Source organism: Oncorhynchus nerka, linkage group LG22 (genome assembly GCF_034236695.1).
Source record: "Oncorhynchus nerka isolate Pitt River linkage group LG22, Oner_Uvic_2.0, whole genome shotgun sequence".
NCBI classification, from domain to species: domain Eukaryota; kingdom Metazoa; phylum Chordata; class Actinopteri; order Salmoniformes; family Salmonidae; genus Oncorhynchus; species Oncorhynchus nerka.
Window position 1 is genome coordinate 4,707,080 of NC_088417.1, and position 22,645 is coordinate 4,729,724.

At 44.5% G+C, this 22,645-nt stretch overlaps 1 protein-coding gene across 1 annotated transcript in view; it reads left to right on the top strand.

Annotated features, from left to right (window-relative positions):
• Positions 1–22,645, top strand: part of stau2 (staufen double-stranded RNA binding protein 2) — a 546,241-nt gene that overhangs the window by 403,064 nt on the left and 120,532 nt on the right. Inside the window, exon 16 of the mRNA XM_065006870.1 lies at positions 1,367–1,480. Within this exon, the coding sequence (XP_064862942.1) occupies positions 1,367–1,480 (114 nt within the window). The remainder of the gene's footprint in view (positions 1–1,366; positions 1,481–22,645) is intronic.

Here is a 22,645-nt window from a genome sequence, read left to right on the forward strand (position 1 = left end):
GCCCTCGGAGTGTGGTGTCAGGAAAATAACCTCACACTCAACGTCAACAAAACTAAGGAGATGATTGTGGACTACAGGAAACAGCAGAGGGAGCACCCCCCTATCCACATCGACGGGACAGTAGTGGAGAGGGTAGCAAGTTTTAAGTTCCTCGGCATACACATCACAGACAAACTGAATTGGTCCACTCACACTGACAGCATCGTGAAGAAGGCGCAGCAGCGCCTCTTCAACCTCAGGAGGCTGAAGAAATTCGGCTTGTCACCAAAAGCACTCACAAACTTCTACAGATGCACAATCGAGAGCATCCTGGCGGGCTGTATCACCGCCTGGTACGGCAACTGCTCCGCCTCAACCGTAAGGCTCTCCAGAGGGTAGTGAGGTCTGCACAACGCATCACCGGGGCAAACTACCTGCCCTCCAGGACACCTACACCACCCGATGTTACAGGAAGGCCATAAAGATCATCAAGGACATCAACCACCGAACCACTGCCTGTTCACCCCGCTATCATCCAGAAGGCGAGGTCAGTACAGGTGCATCAAAGCTGGGACCGAGAGACTGAAAAACAGCTTCTATCTCAAGGCCATCAGACTGTTAAACAGCCACCACTAACATTGAGTGGCTGCTGCCAACACACTGTCATTGACACTGACCCAACTCCAGCCACTTTAATAATGGGAATTGATGGGAAATGATGTAAATATATCACTAGCCACTTTAAACAATGCTACCTTATATAATGTTACTTACCCTACACTATTCATCTCATATGCATATGTATATACTGTACTCTAGATCATCGACTGCATTCTTATGTCACTAGCCACTTTAACTATGCCACTTTGTTTACTTTGTCTACATACTCATCTCATATGTATATACTGTACTCGATACCATCTACTGTATGCTGCTCTGTACCATCACTCATTCATATATCCTTATGTACATATTCCTTATCCCCTTACACTGTGTACAAGACAGTAGTTTTGGAATTGTTAGTTAGATTACTTGTTGGTTATCACTGCATTGTCGGAACTAGAAGCACAAGCATTTCGCTACACTCGCATTAACATCTGCTAACCATGTGTATGTGACAAATAAAATTTGATTTGATTTGATTTATTGAAACACAGGAGTGATGGTTGCTGATAACGGGCCTCTGTACTCCTATGTAGATATTCCATAAAAATCTGCCGTTTCCAGCTACAATAGTCATTTACAACATTAGCAATGTCTACACTGTATTTCTGATCAATTTGATGTTATTTTAATGGACAAAAAATGTGCTTTTCTTTCAAAAACTGACCCCAAACTTTGAACAGTGGTGTAATTGTCATTGTGTGTTTGTCCCTGTGTCTTCCAGGTGCTGTACAGCGATGGTCAGAATGGTAGAGAGTTCATGACCTACCTGACACTCTCACCTGTACAGATGACTTTCCACGGCATCGGGAGCTCCATCGAAGCCAGCCACGACCAGGTAGGATAACTAACCAACTACACCTGGGGAGGGATTAGGGGAATATGGCGTCTTGGTGGGGTTTTGGTGGCGTCTTGGTTGGGTTTTGGTGGGGTCTTGGTTGGGTTTTGGTGGGGTCTTGGTTGGGTCTTGGTGGTGTCTTGGTGAGTTTTGTTTGGGTTTTATTGTGGTAATGCTTTGGGGTTTTGTCTGTCTCACTGTCTTATTAACAGTGACTGGCCCTTGGCTCTGGACCAGAGGGTTTTGTCTGTCTCACTGTCTCAACAGTGACTGGCCCTTGGCTCCAAACCAGAGGGTTTCGTCTGTCTCAGTTCGTCATTAATGACCTGAAGTCTGATACACACACAGGCCGACACACACACACACTGATACACACACACACACACTGATACACACACACACACACACACACTGATACACACACACACTGATACACAACACTGATACACACACACACACTGATACACACACACACACACACACACTGATACACACACACACACACACACACTGATACACACACACACACACTGATACACACACAGGCCGACACACACACACACTGATACACACACACACACACTGATACACACACACACACACACACTGATACACACACACTGATACACAACACTGATACACACACACACACTGATACACACACACACACACACTGATACACACACACACACTGATACACACACACACACACACACTGATACACACACACACACTGATACACACACACACTTTGTTTCTTTCTCTCTGTTTTTCCTTCCAAATAATGATCTCTGAATGTCAGGATGCCCCTTATTTAGTGTGTGTGTGTCCAGCCAGCTCTCTATATTCGCCAGGTGGGTGGAACAGCCAGTCAGGTATTCAGGAGGTGTCTCTTTATCCTGCTCCTCCCAAGCAGAAAACCTGTTGCTTATGTTATCAAATCTAAACATAGGACATACTTTTTTTCCCAGATCCTTGAAAGCCTCTCCTCTCCTTAATTAAGCCTTTCTGACTGACTGGGGGCTAATTCCTCTCCTCTCCTCTCCTCTCCTCTCCTCTCCTCTCCTCTCCTCTCCTCTCCTCTCCTCTCCTCTCTTCTCTTCTCTTCTCTTCTCTTCTCTTCTCTTCTCTTCTCTTCTTCTCTCCTCTCCTCTCCTCTCCTCCCCTCTCTTCTCCTCTCCTCTCTTCTCTTCTCTTCTCTTCTCCACTCCTCTCCTCATCTCTTCTCCTCTCCTTCCCTCTCCTCTCCATGAGAATTCGCTATGGTGCTAATTTTGTTTCCATGCTGGTAATAGATGCCCAATGAGTTGTTTTTGTGTTTTAGTGCCCCCTTGTGTACTATGTCGGTAATACCATAAATCCTGGGATGGCGATATGTTGGTATGAAAACCTGGATGCCTTCCAAGCCTACAGTAAACCTCCAAAATAGTAATTCATAAACTTTTTAAAATTCTATATGTACTAGGAAGCTAAATATTTGTTTCTTGGGTTTCAAGAATGTGACTAATCAAAGTGCCAATGAAACAAATAACTAACTGAACTGATTGAAAGTTAAAGGGATATTGGTGAACAGATGCTGTGGTCAAGGCTATGTCACCGCTAATGAAATCACTAGCGCTTAGGTATTCTACTCAGGTAGTTCTTTGAGTTTTAGTTTAGAAAAACCATCTCTCAGTAGAAGTGACAGCGACAGTAAATGTTTTAAACAGCTTGATTGCCGTAGAAACGTCAGGGAAACTGGCCAGAAGGGAGAAGTGTTTCAAATGCAGTAGTTCTGCGGCATCTTTGATTGATTCGTTCTCCTTATTTCCCGGCCTCAACACGTTAAGGAAAGAGATGAATTGTATTTACAGATAACAAACAAATGATCATCTTTAGTGGTTCTTTAACTGTTCTTTAGTGGTTCTTTAGTGGTTCTTTAGTGGTTCTTTAGTGGTTCTTTAACAGTTCTTTAGTGGTTCTTTAACTGTTCTTTAGTGGTTCTTTAGTGGTTCTTTAGTGGTTCTTTAACAGTTCTTTAGTGGTTCTTTAGTGGTTCTTTAACTGTTCTTTAGTGGTTCTTTAACTGTTCTTTAGTGGTTCTTTAGTGGTTCTTTAGTGGTTCTTTAGTGGTTCTTTAACAGTTCTTTAGTGGTTCTTTAACTGTTCTTTAGTGGTTCTTTAGTGGTTCTTTAGTGGTTCTTTAACAGTTCTTTAGTGGTTCTTTAGTGGTTCTTTAGTGGTTCTTTAACAGTTCTTTAGTGGTTCTTTAACAGTTCTTTAGTGGTTCTTTAACAGTTCTTTAGTGGTTCTTTAACAGTTCTTTAGTGGTTCTTTAACAGTTCTTTAACAGTTCTTTAACGGTTCTTTAGTGGTTCTTTAACGGTTCTTTAGTGGTTCTTTAGTGGTTCTTTAACAGTTCTTTAGTGGTTCTTTAGTGGTTCTTTAGTGGTTCTTTAACAGTTCTTTAACAGTTCTTTAGTGGTTCTTTAACAGTTCTTTAACAGTTCTTTAACAGTTCTTTAGTGGTTCTTTAACAGTTCTTTAGTGGTTCTTTAACAGTTCTTTAGTGGTTCTTTAACAGTTCTTTAGTGGTTCTTTAGTGGTTCTTTAACAGTTCTTTAGTGGTTCTTTAGTGGTTCTTTAACAGTTCTTTAACAGTTCTTTAACAGTTCTTTAGTGGTTCTTTAACAGTTCTTTAACAGTTCTTTAGTGGTTCTTTAACAGTTCTTTAGCGGTTCTTTAGCGGGTCTTTAACTGTTCTTTAGCTGTTCTTTAACAGTTCTTTAGCTGTTCTTTAACAGTTCTTTAGTGGTTCTTTAACAGTTCTTTAACAGTTCTTTAACAGTTCTTTAGTGGTTCTTTAACAGTTCTTTAGTGGTTCTTTAGTGGTTCTTTAACAGTTCTTTAGTGGTTCTTTAGTGGTTCTTTAGTGGTTCTTTAACAGTTCTTTAACAGTTCTTTAGTGGTTCTTTAACAGTTCTTTAGTGGTTCTTTAACAGTTCTTTAGTGGTTCTTTAACAGTTCTTTAGTGGTTCTTTAGTGGTTCTTTAACAGTTCTTTAACAGTTCTTTAGTGGTTCTTTAGTGGTTCTTTAACAGTTCTTTAGTGGTTCTTTAACAGTTCTTTAGCGGGTCTTTAACTGTTCTTTAGTGGTTCTTTAGCTGTTCTTTAACAGTTCTTTAGCTGTTCTTTAACAGTTCTTTAGCTGTTCTTTAACAGTTCTTTAGTGGTTCTTTAGTGGTTCTTTAACAGTTCTTTAGTGGTTCTTTAACAGTTCTTTAGTGGTTCTTTAGTGGTTCTTTAGTGGTTCTTTAACAGTTCTTTAGTGGTTCTTTAACAGTTCTTTAACGGTTCTTTAGTGGTTCTTTAACTGTTCTTTAGTGGTTCTTTAACTGTTCTTTAGTGGTTCTTTAGTGGTTCTTTAACAGTTCTTTAGTGGTTCTTTAGTGGTTCTTTAACAGTTCTTTAGTGGTTCTTTAGTGGTTCTTTAACCGTTCTTTAGCGGTTCTTTAGTGGTTTTTTAACTGTTCTTTAGTGGATCTTTAACTGTTCTTTAGTGGTTCTTTAACTGTTCTTTAGTGGTTCTTTAGTGGTTCTTTAGTGGTTCTTTAGTGGTTCTTCAACTGTTCTTTAGTGGTTCTTTAACTGTTCTTTAGTGGTTCTTTAGTGGTTCTTTAACAGTTCTTTAGTGGTTCTTTAACCTCTTTTCGTCGACCCTCTACTTTTTTGAACATTCTGTTAAAAATCGCGCAACATTTCAGCGCCCTGCTACTCATGCCAGGAATATAGTATATGCATTTGCTTAGTCTGTGTGGATAGAAAACACTCAGACGTTTATAAAACTGGTTAAATCACTGCTGTGGCTTTACCAGAACGGCATTTACATCGAAAAGCACAGGAAAAACTGATCACTGAAAATGGGAAAATATATCCATGCGCTACTTGAACCCATTGATAAAGGTGAACCACAATTAATTGACTGAGGTTGCAGTACCTACAGCTTCCACACGGTGTCTAGAGTCTTGTCATTTCCCTTCGAGTTTTTTCTTGGTCAAACACATGCAGGGCACCGTATTTCCTTAGGTCTAGGACCGGATATTTTCGTTGAGTTTCTAGCCGGACATTTTTCCAGACGGACAGCTAATGATCTTTACATCGCCTCCTGATGAATTTTATCGCTTATTAACGTTTACTAATACCTAAAGTTGCATTACAAACGTATTTCGAAGTGTTTTGTGAAAGTTTATCGTCGACTTTTTGAATTTTAAAAAATGACGTTACGTTTTGAAACAATGTTTTTTTCGTTTATCACACAGTCTACATATAACGACATCTTGGCTTTATATGGGCCGATTTAATCGAAATAAAGACCCAATAGTGTTTATGGGACATCTAGGAGTGCCAACAAAGAAGATGGTGAAAGGTAATGACTGTTTTCTATTTTATTGTGCGGTTTGTGTAACGCCGAAATGCTAATTATTTTGTTTACGTCCCCTGCGGGTCTTTTGGGGTGTTACGTGCTATCAGATAATAGTTTCTCATGCTTTCGCCGAAAAGCATTTTAAAAATCTGACTTGTTGCCTGGATTCACAACGAGTGTAGCTTTAATTCGATACCCTGCATGTGTATTTTAATGAACGTTTGAGTTTTAACTAATACTATTAGCATTTAGCGTAGCGCATTTTCATTTCCAGAGCTCTAGTTGGGACGCAAGCGTCCCGAGTAGAAGCAAGAGGTTAACAGTTCTTTAGTGGTTCTTTAGTGGTTCTTTAGCGGTTCTTTAACAGTTCTTGAGGGTTCAAACAAAAACATAAAACGGTTTGTGATTTCGTTCATACTGGCGAACCGGCGTTTTGAGTTGTGTGGTTGCAATATCAACAGTCCCTTATCTCTGGCATATATCTTGGCATGCATCATTCAAGGATACATTTCACTTGCTTGCAGCGCAACAGACATATAATGCACAATGTCTCAGGAAAGACTGTCCGGGTTGGCAATACACAGTATAGACAACAGACGGGGCCACAACCTGCACCTACAGGCTGTGGTGGACCCATTCTACATACTGTAGTTACTATAGTAGTTACTACAGTCCTCTACATACTGTAGTTACTATAGTAGTTACTACAGTCCTCTACATACTGTAGTTACTATAGTAGTTACTACAGTCCTCTACATACTGTAGTTACTATAGTAGTTACTACAGTCCTCTACATACTGTAGTTACTATAGTAGTTACTACAGTCCTCTACATACTGTAGTTACTATAGTCCTCTACATACTGTAGTTACTATAGTAGTTACTACAGTCCTCTACATACTGTAGTTACTATAGTAGTTACTATAGGCCTCTATATACTGTAGTTACTATAGTAGTTACTACAGTCCTCTACATACTGTAGTTACTATAGTAGTTACTACAGTCCTCTACATACTGTAGTTACTATAGTAGTTACTACAGTCCTCTACATACTGTAGTTACTATAGTAGTTACTACAGTCCTCTACATACTGTAGTTACTATAGTAGTTACTACAGTCCTCTATATACTGTAGTTACTACAGTCCTCTACATACTGTAGTTACTATAGTAGTTACTATAGTCCTCTATATACTGTAGTTACTACAGTCCTCTACATACTGTAGTTACTATAGTAGTTACTATAGGCCTATACATACTGTAGTTACTATAGTAGTTACTATAGGCCTCTATATACTGTAGTTACTATAGGCCTCTATATACTGTAGTTACTACAGTCCTCTATATACTGTAGTTACTACAGTCCTCTACATACTGTAGTTACTATAGTAGTTACTATAGGCCTCTATATACTGTAGTTACTATAGTAGTTACTACAGTCCTCTATATACTGTAGTTACTATAGGCCTCTATATACTGTAGTTACTACAGTCCTCTATATACTGTAGTTACTACAGTCCTCTATATACTGTAGTTAATATAGTAGTTACTATAGGCCTCTATATACTGTAGTTACTATAGTAGTTACTACAGTCCTCTATATACTGTAGTTACTACAGTCCTCTATATACTGTAGTTACTATAGTAGTTACTATAGGCCTCTACATACTGTAGTTACTATAGACCTCTACATACTGTAGTTACTATAGGCCTCTATATACTGTAGTTACTATAGTCCTCTATATACTGTAGTTACTATAGTAGTTACTATAGGCCTCTAGATACTGTAGTTACTATAGTAGTTACTATAGGCCTCTATATACTGTAGTTACTATAGGCCTCTATATACTGTAGTTACTATAGTAGTTACTACAGTCCTCTATATACTGTAGTTACTATAGTAGTTACTATAGGCCTCTAGATACTGTAGTTACTATAGTCCTCTATATACTGTAGTTACTATAGTAGTTACTATAGGCCTCTATATACTGTAGTTACTATAGTAGTTACTATAGGCCTCTATATACTGTAGTTACTATAGGCCTCTATATACTGTAGTTACTATAGTAGTTACTACAGTCCTCTATATACTGTAGTTACTATAGTAGTTACTATAGGCCTCTATATACTGTAGTTACTATAGTAGTTACTACAGTCCTCTATATACTGTAGTTACTATAGGCCTCTATATACTGTAGTTACTATAGTAGTTACTATAGGCCTCTAGATACTGTAGTTACTATAGTAGTTACTATAGACCTCTATATACTGTAGTTACTATAGTAGTTACTATAGGCCTCTAGATACTGTAGTTACTATAGTAGTTACTATAGACCTCTATATACTGTAGTTACTATAGTAGTTACTATAGGCCTCTATATACTGTAGTTACTATAGGCCTCTATATACTGTAGTTACTATAGGCCTCTAGATACTGTAGTTACTATAGTCCTCTATATACTGTAGTTACTATAGGCCTCTATATACTGTAGTTACTATAGTAGTTACTACAGTCCTCTATATACTGTAGTTACTATAGGCCTCTATATACTGTAGTTACTATAGTAGTTACTATAGGCCTCTATATACTGTAGTTACTACAGTCCTCTATATACTGTAGTTACTATAGTCCTCTATATACTGTAGTTACTATAGTAGTTACTATAGGCCTCTATATACTGTAGTTACTATAGTAGTTACTACAGTCCTCTATATACTGTAGTTACTATAGGCCTCTATATACTGTAGTTACTATAGTAGTTACTATAGGCCTCTATATACTGTAGTTACTATAGTAGTTACTACAGGCCTCTACATACTGTAGTTACTATAGGCCTCTATATACTGTAGTTACTATAGTAGTTACTATAGGCCTCTATATACTGTAGTTACTACAGTCCTCTATATACTGTAGTTACTATAGTAGTTACTATAGGCCTCTATATACTGTAGTTACTATAGTAGTTACTATAGGCCTCTAGATACTGTAGTTACTATAGTAGTACTATAGACCTCTATATACTGTAGTTACTATAGGCCTCTATATACTGTAGTTACTATAGGCCTCTATATACTGTAGTTACTATAGTAGTTACTATAGGCCTCTATATACTGTAGTTACTATAGGCCTCTATATACTGTAGTTACTATAGGCCTCTATATACTGTAGTTACTATAGTAGTTACTATAGGCCTCTATATACTGTAGTTACTATAGGCCTCTATATACTGTAGTTACTATAGTAGTTACTATAGGCCTCTATATACTGTAGTTACTATAGGCCTCATATAGTTACTAGTAGTTACTATAGGCCTCTATATACTGTAGTTACTTAGGCCTCTATACTGTAGTTACTATAGGCCTCTATATACTGTAGTTACTATAGGCCTCTATATACTGTAGTTACTATAGTAGCTATAGGCCTCTATATACTGTAGTTACTATAGTAGTTACTATAGGCCTCTAGATACTGTAGTTACTATAGTCCTCTATATACTGTAGTTACTATAGTAGTTACTACAGTCCTCTATATACTGTAGTTACTATAGGCCTCTATATACTGTAGTTACTATAGGCCTATACATACTGTAGTTACTATAGTAGTTACTATAGGCCTCTATATACTGTAGTTACTATAGGCCTCTATATACTGTAGTTACTATAGGCCTCTATATACTGTAGTTACTATAGGCCTCTATATACTAGAGGTCGACCGATTAATTGGAATGGCTGATTAATTAATAATCGGAAATCGGTATTTTTGGGTGTCTTTATATATATGTATACCTTTATTTAACTAGGAAAGTCAGTTAAGAACACATTCTTATTTTCAATGATGGCCTAGGAACAGTGGGTTAACTGCCTGTTCAGGGGCAGAACGACAGATTTGTACCTTGTCAGCTCGGGGGATCCAATCTTGCAACCTTACGGTTAACTAGTCCAACGCAATAACGACCTGCCTCTCTCTCGTTGCACTCCACAAGGAGACTGCCTGTTACGCGAATGCAGTAAGCCAAGGTAAGTTGCTAGCTAGCATTAAACTTATCTTATAAAAAACAATCAATCATAATCACTAGTTAACTACACATGGTTGATGATATTACTAGATATTATCTAGCGTGTCCTGCGTTGCATATAATCTGACTAAGCATACAAGTATACAAGAATCTAAGTATCTGACTGAGCATACAAGCATACAAGTATCTTAAGTATCTGACTGAGTGGTGGTAGGCCGAAGCAGGCGCGTAAACATTCATTCAAACAGCACTTTCTTTGCGTTTTGCCAGCAGCTCTTCATTGTGCGTCAAGCATTGCGCTGTTTATGACTTCAAGCCCATCGACTCCCGAGATGAGGCTGGTGTGACCGAAGTGAAATGGCTAGCTAGTTAGCGCGCGCTAATAGCGTTTCAAACTTCACTCGCTCTGAGCCTTGGGGTGGTGCTCTGCACTGGTAACGCTGCTTCGATGGTGGCTGTTGTCGATGTGTGGCTGGTTCGAGCCCAGGTAGGAGCGAGGAGAGGGATGGAGGCTACACTGTTACACTGGCAATACTAAAGTGACAATAAGAACATCCAATAGTCAAAGGTATATGAAATACAAATGGTATAGAGGGAAAAAGTCCTATAATTCCTATAATAACTACAACCTAAAACCTCTTACCTGGGAATATTGAAGACTCGTGTTTAAAGGAACCACCAGCTTTCATATGTTACATTTACATTACATTTAAGTCATTTAGCAGACGCTCTTATCCAGAGCGACTTACAAATTGGTGCGTTCACCTTATGACATCCAGTGGAACAGCCACTTTACAATAGTAAATGTTCTCATGTTCTGAGCAAGGAACTGAAACGTTAGCTTTCTTACATGGCACATATTGCACTTTTACTTTGTACAGGACATATAGGACGGCTTTATGTATAACAGTTGGTTGCTGTTGTCTCAAAGTTTGAATGTCTTTAATGACTGGCCAAGCCCTTAGGTTGTTTTGCCACCAGCCAGCAGTCTAAATGACAGCCGTGTGACACCGTGTAGAGCGTCGTGAAATGCTTGGTTTAACCACCAAATAGGCCTAACAATAAACATGTATTAAATTAGCTAAAGCAAAGCTATACACCCTGGAACTACAGAAAGCCTATAATCGATTCGATAGGCAGCTGCATCACAACTTCAGCTCCATGGACAGCGATCGGGACTTTGTGATTGGCTGCCTGACTGAAAGATATTTTTTTACAGGAATTTTTTTTTGGTGGGGGGGGGTGAACTCCAACCTTGGGTCGAGCGAGAACAAACTGTGTTACGCCGGTGACAGCTACGCTACACAGCTAGCTAGCCTAGCGATGCCTGTCAGGACGGCTGTTGTTGCCAAGAGCAGTGGGCCGTGACCAACTGTTAGGACAGAGGCTTCTCTCCAGGGTTTGTCCTCTGTACAGTGGGTCACCCACGAAAACCCCGGGACCCGACCCTCAAAGAAACACCCCAACAATGAGAGGACAATAAGGGGACCCCGTCGTCCTCGTCCCCTGCAAAGCAACATTTAACATACACAGTGGGGCTTTGCGTGTGTTTGGTAAACGACGTCACAGTAAAGGAGGTTTAACATGACAATGCATGCTGGGAAAGTGACATCAAGCGGGATGTTTTGCGTCACTACGAGATGAGAGAGGAGAAGAGAGGGATAGTTATCACTGTTCGCAGTGCTATTGAAACAAGCACACACACACACACCATCTATGTCCGTGTTACACCTCTGAACAACACACACACACACACACACACACACACACACACACACACACACTATAAGAAACATTAATGTGTTTAAAATCACAAATTGTTTGCATAGTCAACTTACACACATCTCTGACACACACACTTACACCACCAGACATGCCACCCGGGTCTTTTCACAGTCCCCAAATCCAGAACAAATTCAAGAAAACGTACAGTATTATACAGAGCCATTATTGTATGGAACTTCCTTCCATCTCATATTGCTCAAATAAACAGCAAACCTGGTTTTAAAAAAACAGATAAAGCAACACCTCACGACACAACCCCTCTCCCCTATTGGACCTAGATAGTTTGTGTGTATGCATTGATATGGAGTGCCTTTAAAAAAATGTTTTATGTAGTTGTGTCTTTCCATCTCATATTGCTCAAATGAACAGCAAACCTGGTTTAAAAAAAAAAAAAAGCAATACCTCAGGATGAATTTTAGCAAATTTATACAACTTAAAAACTGAAATCTGTCAGGTTGGATGGGGAGCGTTGCTGCACAGCTATTTTCAGGTCTCTCCAAAGATGTTTGATCGGGTTCAAGTCCAGGCTCTGGCTGGGCCACTCAAAGACATTCAGAGACTTGTCCCGAAGCCACTCTTGTGTCGTCTTGGCTGTGTGCTTAGGGTCGTTGTCCTATTGGAAGGTGAACCTTCGCCCCAGTCTGAGGTCCTGAGTGCTCTGGAGCAGGATTTCATCAAGGATCTCTTTCTACTTTGCTCGGTTCATCTTTGCCTCAATCCTAACTAGTCTCCCAGTCCCTGCTGCTGAAAAACATCCCCATGATGCTCTCACCACCATACTTCACTGTAGGGATGGTGCGAGCTTTCCTCCAGACATGATGCTCTCACCACCATGCTTCACTGTAGGGATGGTGCCAGCTTTCCTCCAGACATGATGCTCTCACCACCATGCTTCACTGTAGGGATGGTGCCAGCTTTCCTCCAGACATGATGCTCTCACCACCATGCTTCACTGTAGGGATGGTGCCAGCTTTCCTCCAGACATGATGCTCTCACCACCATGCTTCACTGTAGGGATGGTGCCAGCTTTCCTCCAGACATGATGCTCTCACCACCATGCTTGACTGTAGGGATGGTCTCACCACCATGCTTGACTGTAGGGATGGTCTCACCACCATGCTTGACTGTAGGGATGGTCTCACCACCATGCTTGACTGTAGGGATGGTCTCACCACCATGCTTGAATGTAGGGATGGTCTCACCACCATGCTTGACTGTAGGGATGGTCTCACCACCATGCTTGAATGTAGGGATGGTCTCACCACCATGCTTGACTGTAGGGATGGTCTCACCACCATGCTTGACTGTAGGGATGGTCTCACCACCATGCTTGACTGTAGGGATGGTGCCAGCTTTCGTCCAGACATGATGCTCTCACCACCATGCTTCACTGTAGGGATGGTGCCAGCTTTCCTCCAGACATGATGCTCTCACCACCATGCTTCACTGTAGGGATGGTCTCACCACCATGCTTGACTGTAGGGATGGTCTCACCACCATGCTTGACTGTAGGGATGGTCTCACCACCATGCTTGACTGTAGGGATGGTCTCACCACCATGCTTGAATGTAGGGATGGTCTCACCACCATGCTTGACTGTAGGGATGGTCTCACCACCATGCTTGAATGTAGGGATGGTCTCACCACCATGCTTGACTGTAGGGATGGTCTCACCACCATGCTTGACTGTAGGGATGGTCTCACCACCATGCTTGACTGTAGGGATGGTGCCAGCTTTCGTCCAGACATGATGCTCTCACCACCATGCTTCACTGTAGGGATGGTGCCAGCTTTCCTCCAGACATGATGCTCTCACCACCATGCTTCACTGTAGGGATGGTGCCAGCTTTCCTCCAGACATGATGCTCTCACCACCATGCTTCACTGTAGGGATGGTGCCAGCTTTCCTCCAGACATGATGCTCTCACCACCATGCTTCACTGTAGGGATGGTGCCAGCTTTCCTCCAGAAGGGACACTTGGCAGTCAGGCCAAAGAGTTCAATCTTGGTTTCATCAGACCAGAGAATCTGGTTTCTCATGGTCTGAGAGTCCTTTAGGTGCCTTTTGGCAAACTCTTAAGTGGGCTGTCATGAGCCTTTTACGGCCTTGTCTGTCCACTCTACCATAAAGGCCTGATTGGTGGAGTGCTGCAGAGATGGTTGTCCTTCTGGAAGGTTCTCTCATCTCCACAGAGGAACTCTAGAGCTCTGTCAGAGTGACCATCGGGTTCTTGGTCACCTCCCTGACCAAGGCCCTTGTCCTCCGATCGCTCAGTTTAACCCGGCGGCCAGCTCTAGGAAGAGTCTTGCTGGTTTCAACCTTCTTCCATTTAAGAATGATGGAGGCTACTGTGTTCTTGGGGACCTTCAATGCTGCATTTTTTGGTACCTTTTCCCAGATCTGTGCCTGGACACAATCCTGTCTCTGAGCTCTACGGACAATTCCTTCGACCTGATGGCTTGGTTTTTTCTCTGACATGCACTGTCAACTGTGTGACCTTATATAGACAGGTGTGTGCCTTTCCAAATCATGTCCAATCAATTGAATTTACCACAGGTGGACTCCAATCAAGTTGTAGAGACATCTTAATGATGATCGATGGAAACAGGATGCACCTGAGCTCAATTTAGAGTCTCATAGCAAAGGGTCTGAATACTTATGTAAATAAGGCATTTTTGTTTTTAATACATTTGCAATAAAATCAAAACCTATTTTTGCTTTTTCATTATGGGGTATTGTGATGTCATTATGGGGTATTGTGATGTCATTATGGGGTATTGTGATGTCATTATGGGGTATTGTGATGTCGTTATGGGGTATTGTGATGTCATTATGGGGTATTGTGATGTCATTATGGGGTATTGTGATGTCGTTATGGGGTATTGTGATGTCGTTATGGGGTATTGTGATGTCATTATGGGGTATTGTGATGTCATTATGGGGTATTGTGATGTCATTATGGGGTATTGTGATGTCAATATGGGGTATTGTGATGTCAATATGGGGTATTGTGATGTCAATATGGGGTATTGTGATGTCGTTATGGGGTATTGTGATGTCATTATGGGGTATTGTGATGTCATTATGGGGTATTGTGATGTCATTATGGGGTATTGTGATGTCATTATGGGGTATTGTGATGTCAATATGGGGTATTGTGATGTCGTTATGGGGTATTGTGATGTCGTTATGGGGTATTGTGATGTCATAGGGGTATTATGATGTCATGGGGTATTATGTGCAAATTGATGAGGGAAAATAAGTATTAAATCTATTTTAGAATAAGGCTGTAACTTTAACAAAATGTGGAAAAAAGGGGAAGGGGTCTGAATGCTTTCCGAAAGGAGTGTATTGTAGGAATATGTGTTATATTTAAAGAGTGAACAATTCAACAGCTAGGTTTGGCTTTGGCATGTAAAGGATTCTGAATACTTTCTGAATGCACTGTATATCCTTGTTACACTCCTGAACAACACACACACCATTTACCATGATCAAAAATATAAACGCAACATGCAACAATTTAAAAGACGTTACTGAGTTATGGTTCATAGAAGGAAATCAGTCAGTTGAAATCAATTCAATTTATGGATAAGAGAGAGAGAGGAGAAAGAGAGAGGGAGGGGAAAGAGAGAGAGGGGAAAGAGAGAGAGGGGAAAGAGAGAGAGGGGAAAGAGAGAGAGGGGAAAGAGAGAGAGAGGAGAAAGAGAGAGAGAGGGGAAAGAGGGAGAGGGGAAAGAGAGAGAGAGGGGAAAGAGAGAGGGAGGAGAAAGAGAGAGGGAAAGAGAGAGAGAGGGAAAAGAGAGAGAGGGGAAAGAGAGAGGGAGGGAAAGAGAGAGAGGGGAAAGAGAGAGGGAGGGGAAAGAGAGAGAGGGGAAAGAGAGAGAGAGGGGAAAGAGAGAGAGAGGGGAAAGAGAGAGGGAGGGGAAAGAGAGAGAGGGGAAAGAGAGAGAGAGGGGAAAGAGCAATAATGAGATCTTGTCTGTGTAATTAGACAGAGCTGTAAATGTGGTGAGTGGGAATGAATGAATGGTACATCTCTAAGTTGGGACTGATAACTGTTTCCTGGAGCTCGTCAAACACAGAGAGACACACACACACACACAGACACACTTTCTCAAACATAGAGTTATGTCAGGGAACCACCCATAGGGGATTTCCTGCTGCTCATGATGAGTGAAATGAAGGGTTCCGTGATGTGGTTGGGATGGTAGCGAGAGAGAGAGCGAGCTGGGTGCCACCTCTGGCCTTTGTATGCCATCTCTCTAGTCTGTGCCATCTGCCCAACACATGTCAGCCAGCCCAAGGACAAGGGCCACAGATGTACTGACGTCTCCAACGTTATATACTGAAGCAGTTCTTTAGCAATATTATTTTCCTATAGAACTAGAAGGGAAGAGGAACTTTCAGGGAGGGAGGGAGAGAAAGAGAGAGAGCAGGAGAGAGAGAGAGAGGGAGAGGGAGAGAGAGAGAGAGAGAGAGGAGCAGAGAGAGGGAGGGAGGGAGGGAGGGAGGAGGGAGGGAGGGAGAGAGGGAGAGAGAGGGAGGAGGAGGAGAGAGAGGGAGGGAGGAAGGAGAGAGAGGAGAGGAGAGGAGGAGAGAGAGGGAGAGGAGGAGAGAGAGAGGGAGGGAGGGAGGGAGGGGAGAGAGGAGGAGAGAGAGAGAGGAGGGAGGGAGGGAGGAGAGGGAGGGAGGGAGGGAGAGAGAGAGAGAGAGAGAGAGAGAGAGAGGAGAGAGAGAGGGAGGGAGGAGAGGGAGGGAGGGAGGGAGGGAGGGGGAGGGAGAGAGAGAGAGAGAGGAGGGAGGGAGAGAGAGGGAGAGGAGGAGGGAGGGAGGAGGAGAGGAGGGAGGGAGGAGGGAGGGAGGGAGAGCGGAGAGGGAGAGAGATGGGGTCTTATCCCATCTTACACACACAGACATCACACCCACATACAATACTGACACCACACACCACAGACACACACAGACAGTGCTATCGGGGAGGGACAAGATTATATTTTTTGCTGTTTTTCCATGAATCGCCTGATTTCCTGTCTGCTTGGTAAAGTGGATTCTGGGACACTTGTTAGGCAGAGTGGATTCTGGGACACTTGTTAGGCAGAGTGGATTCTGGGACACTTGTTTGGAGGACACTTGTTAGCAGAGTGGATTCTGGGACACTTGTTAGGCAGAGTGGATTCTGTTTGTTCTGCAGAGCTGAAGTAACATAAATGTCAGCGTCGGGCAGCACTAGCCTATCAGAGCCCTCGGCCCACAGCAGTAGCCTATCAGAGCCCTCGGTCCGTTGAGCTGTGTGTGAGGTGTCGCTCCAGGAACATGGGCCGAGGACAATCGAAGGCGACAAGGTGACTGTTGTCTGCCGCCCGCAGGACTGTGCGTGTGTGTGTGCGTGCGTGTGTGTGTGTGTGTGCGTGCGTGTGTGTGTGTGTTCCTGCTTTTGTGCAGTGCTCAGCTGTGTCACGCTGGTCCCTCGTATCTTCACGTCTGTAGGAGGGCAATAACACATGATGCTCACCAAAACTACACAGAACATAAATATTAAACACAACATGGAAAGTGTTGGACCCATGTTTTCATGAGCTGAAATAAAAGATCCCAGAAATGTTCCAGACGCACAAAAAGCTTATTTCTCTAAAAATGTTGTGTACAAATGTGTTTACATCCCTGTTAGTGAGCATTTCTCCTTTACCAAGATAATCCATCCACCTGACAGGTGTGGCATATCAAGACGCTGATTAGACAGCATGATCATTACACAGGTGCACCTTGTGCTGTGGACAAGCCTGCAACCTTTACCTTATACAAGTCTCTCTCTCCATCTCCCCCTCTCGTTCTCTCTCTCCCCCGTCTCTCTCTCCCTCCCCCCCATCCCTCCCTCCTTCCTGCCTCCATCCCTCCCTCCTTCCCTCCCCCATCCCTCCCTCCCCCATCCCTCCTTCCCTCCCCCTTCCCTCCCCTCTTCCCTGCCTCCTTCCCTCCCCCATCCCTCCTTCCTTCCCTGCCTCCTTCCCCTCCCCCCCATCCCTCCCCCCATCCCTCTCTCCTTCCTTCCCTCCCCCCATCCCTCCCTCCTTCCCTCCCCCTTCCCTCCCCTCTTCCCTGCCTCCTTCCCTCCCTCCTTCCTTCCCTCCCGCCGCTCACCACCTAAAACAGCATTTGGTTATTTGGTTAGGTTCACACACACACACACTCTCTCTCTCTCTCTCTCTCTCTCTCTCTCTCACACACACACTTTCACACCATTAAGTTACACAAGGCTTCCCACAGAACCAAAACATCTTGCAGTTCCGCCACAATTAATTGGCCGTCTGACCTTGCCCCTGGTGAGCGCTCGTTTGCTGCCAGAGAGAAGAGGGGGGGGGAGAACCCATTTCACGTCACACAATACATTCCTTCCTCTCCTGATGGCTAGAGCCCTTTCATATTGACAGACAGGGTGGGGTGAGATGGATTGTGGGCCGTTGGAGGGAGACACCTGTTGAGAGACTGGCAGGCAGGAGTGGGGGGGGTCTGTCGGTCAGTGGTATGTATGGCAGGGGCTGATTCATGGAGCGGGGGTCATCTTTAGAGGAATAATTTTGCACGCCCAATTTTTCAGTTTTTGATTTGTTAAAAAAGTTTGAAATATCCAACAAATGTCGTTCCACTTCATGATTGTGTCCCAGTTGTTGTTGATTCTTCACAAAAAAATACAGTTTTATATCTTTATGTTTGAAGCCTGAAATGTGGCAAAAGGTCGCAAAGTTCAAGGGGCCGAATACTTTCGCAAGGCACTGTACCTTCACTACAAACAACCATCTCAGAGCCCCTAACACAACTACCTTCACTATAAACAACCATCTCAGAGCCCCTAACACAACTACCTTCACTACAAACAACCATCTCAGAGCCCCTAACACAACTACCTTCACTACAAACAACCATCTCAGAGCCCCCTAACACAACTACCTTCACTACAAACCACCATCTCAGAGCCCCCTAACACAACTACCTTCACTACAAACCACCATCTCAGAGCCCCCTAACACAACTACCTTCACTACAAACAACCATCTCAGAGCCCCTAACACAACTACCTTCACTAAATAACCATCTCAGAGCCCCTAACACAACTACCTTCACTACAAACAACCATCTCAGAGCCCCTAACACAACTACCTTCACTACAAACCACCATCTCAGAGCCCCCTAACACAACTACCTTCACTACAAACAACCATCTCAGAGCCCCCTAACACAACTACCTTCACTACAAACAACCATCTCAGAGCCCCCTAACACAACTACCTTCACTACAAACAACCATCTCAGAGCCCCCTAACACAACTACCTTCACTACAAACCACCATCTCAGAGCCCCTAACACAACTACCTTCACTACAAACAACCATCTCAGAGCCCCTAACACAACTACCTTCACGACGAACAACCATCTCAGAGCCCCTAACACAACTACCTTCACCAATCAGCCATCTTCACCTATCAGCCTCCCTTCACCTATTAGCATCTCAGAGCCCTTCACCTATTACCTCCTTCACCTATTAGCCCCCTTCACAACTCCCTTCACTATTAGCCCCCTTCACCTATCAGCCTCCCTTCACCTATTAGCCTCCCCTTCACCTCCCTTCACCTATTAGCCTCCCTTCACCTATCAGCCTCCCTTCACCTCCCTTCACCTATTAGCCTCCCCTTCACCTCCCTTCACCTATTAGCCTCCCTTCACCTCCCTTCACCTATTAGCCACCTTCACCTCCCTTCACCTATCAGCCTCCCTTCACCTACCTTCACCTCCCTTCACCTATCAACCTCCCTTCACCTCCCTTCACCTATTAGCCTCCCTTCACCTCCCTTCACCTATTAGCCTCCCTTCACCTCCCTTCACCTATTAGCCTCCCTTCACCTCCCTTCACCTATTAGCCTCCCTTCACCTCCCTTCACCTATTAGCCTCCCTTCACCTCCCTTCACCTATCAGCCTCCCTTCACCTCCCTTCACCTATCAGCCTCCCTTCACCTCCCTTCACCTATCAGCCTCCCTTCACCTCCCTTCACCTATCAGCCTCCCTTCACCACCTCCCTTCACCTATCAGCCTCCCTTCACCTCCCTTCACCTATCAGCCTCCCTTCACCTCCCTTCACCTCCCTTCACCTATTAGCCTCCCTTCACCTATCAGCCTCCCTTCATCTCCCTTCACCTCCCTTCACCTATTAGCCTCCCTTCACCTCCCTTCACCTCCCTTCACCTATCAGTCTCCCTTCACCTCCCTTCACCTATCAGCCTCCCTTCACCTATTAGCCTCCCTTCACCTCCCTTCACCTATCAGCCTCCCTTCACCTATTAGCCTCCCTTCACCTCCCTTCACCTATTAGCCTCCCTTCACCTCCCTTCACCTATTAGCCTCCCTTCACCTATCAGCCTCCCTTCACCTCCCTTCACCTATTAGCCTCCCTTCACCTATCAGCCTCCCTTCACCTCCCTTCACCTATCAGCCTCCCTTCACCTCCCTTCACCTATTAGCCTCCCTTCACCTCCCTCACCTCCCTTCACCTATCAGCCTCCCTTCACCTATCAGCCTCCCTTCACCTCTCACCCGTCAGTCTCCCAGCACCCATCAGTCTCCCAGCACCCATCAGTCTCCCAGCACCCATCAGTCTCCCAGCACCCATCGGTCTCCCAGCACCCATCAGTCTCCCAGCACCCATCAGTCTCCCAGCACCCATCAGTCTCCCAGCACCCATCAGTCTCCCAGCACTCCCAGCACCGCACCCATCAGTCTCCCAGCACCCATCAGTCTCCCAGCACCCATCAGTCTCCCAGCACCCCTCACCCCACACCCATTTCTGGAGTGTCCTCTTGAAGGGAGAGGAGCAGATAGTAGGAGAAGATTAGTGAGAGACGTGTCTTTTAAGTGTTAGCTTGACATGGGGTTAAACACACACACAGACCGACCAGAGCACAAGCCAGTATCCCTTCTCAGTCTTCGTCAGCCCGACACATTAGCAAATAGTCACATCCCACCACCGGAGAAAGAAACACTGTAGTTACTATGTTTGTTCCCCACAAAAATCAAACTATTACATTTACATTTACATTTAAGTCATTTAGCAGACGTTCTTATCCAGAGCGACTTACAAATTGGTGCATTCACCTTATGACATCCAGTGGAACAGCCACTTTACAATAGTGCATCTAAATCTTTTAAGGGGGGTGAGAAGGATTACTTTATCCTATCCTAGGTATTCCTTAAAGAGGTGGGGTTTCAGGTGTCTCCGGAAGGTGGTGATTGACTCCGCTGTCCTGGCGTCGTGAGGGAGTTTGTTCCACCATTGGGGGGCCAGAGCAGCGAACAGTTTTGACTGGGCTGAGCGGGAACTGTACTTCCTCAGTGGTAGGGAGGCGAGCAGGCCAGAGGTGGATGAACGCAGTGCCCTTGTTTGGGTGTAGGGCCTGATCAGAGCCTGGAGGTACTGAGGTGCCGTTCCCCTCACAGCTCCGTAGGCAAGCACCATGGTCTTGTAGCGGATGCGAGCTTCAACTGGAAGCCAGTGGAGAGAGCGGAGGAGCGGGGTGACGTGAGAGAACTTGGGAAGGTTGAACACCAGACGGCTGCGGCGTTCTGGATGAGTTGTAGGGGTTTAATGGCACAGGCAGGGAGCCCAGCCAACAGCGAGTTGCAGTAATCCAGACGGGAGATGACAAGTGCCTGGATTAGGACCTGCGCCGCTTCCTGTGTGAGGCAGGGTCGTACTCTGCGGATGTTGTAGAGCATGAACCTACAGGAACGGGCCACCGCCTTGATGTTATTTGAGAACGACAGGGTGTTGTCCAGGATCACGCCAAGGTTCTTAGCGCTCTGGGAGGAGGACACAATGGAGTTGTCAACCGTGATGGCGAGATCATGGAACGGGCAGTCCTTCCCCGGGAGGAAGAGCAGCTCCGTCTTGCCGAGGTTCAGCTTGAGGTGGTGATCCGTCATCCACACTGATATGTCTGCCAGACATGCAGAGATGCGATTCGCCACCTGGTCATCAGAAGGGGGAAAGGAGAAGATTAATTGTGTGTCGTCTGCATAGCAATGCTAGGAGAGACCATGTGAGGTTATGACAGAGCCAAGTGACTTGGTGTATAGCGAGAATAGGAGAGGGCCTAGAACAGAGCCCTGGGGGACACCAGTGGTGAGAGCACGTGGTGAGGAGACAGATTCTCGCCACGCCACCTGGTAGGAGCGACCTGTCAGGTAGGACGCAATCCAAGCGTGGGCCGCGCGGAGATGCCCAACTCGGAGAGGGTGGAGAGGAGGATCTGATGGTTCACAGTATCGAAGGCAGCCGATAGGTCTAGAAGGATGAGAGCAGAGGAGAGAGAGTTAGCTTTAGCAGTGCGGAGCGCCTCCGTGATACAGAGAAGAGCAGTCTCAGTTGAATGACTAGTCTTGAAACCTGACTGATTTGGATCAAGAAGGTCATTCTGAGAGAGATAGCGGGAGAGCTGGCCAAGGACGGCACGTTCAAGAGTTTTGGAGTGAAAAGAAAGAAGGGATACTGGTCTGTAGTTGTTGACATCGGAGGGATCGAGTGTAGGTTTTTTCAGAAGGGGTGCAACTCTCGCTCTCTTGAAGACGGAAGGGACGTAGCCAGCGGTCAGGGATGAGTTGATGAGCGAGGTGAGGTAAGGGAGAAGGTCTCCGGAAATGGTCTGGAGAAGAGAGAAGGGGATAGGGTCAAGCGGGCAGGTTGTTGGGCGGCCGGTCGTCACAAGACGCGAGATTTCATCTGGAGAGAGAGGGGAGAAAGAGGTCAGAGCACAGGGTAGGGCAGTGTGAGCAGAACCAGCGGTGTCGTTTGACTTAGCAAACGAGGATCGGATGTCGTCGACCTTCTTTTCAAAATGGTTGACGAAGTCATCTGCAGAGAGGGAGGAAGGGGGGAGGGGGAGGAGGATTCAGGAGGGAGGAGAAGGTGGCAA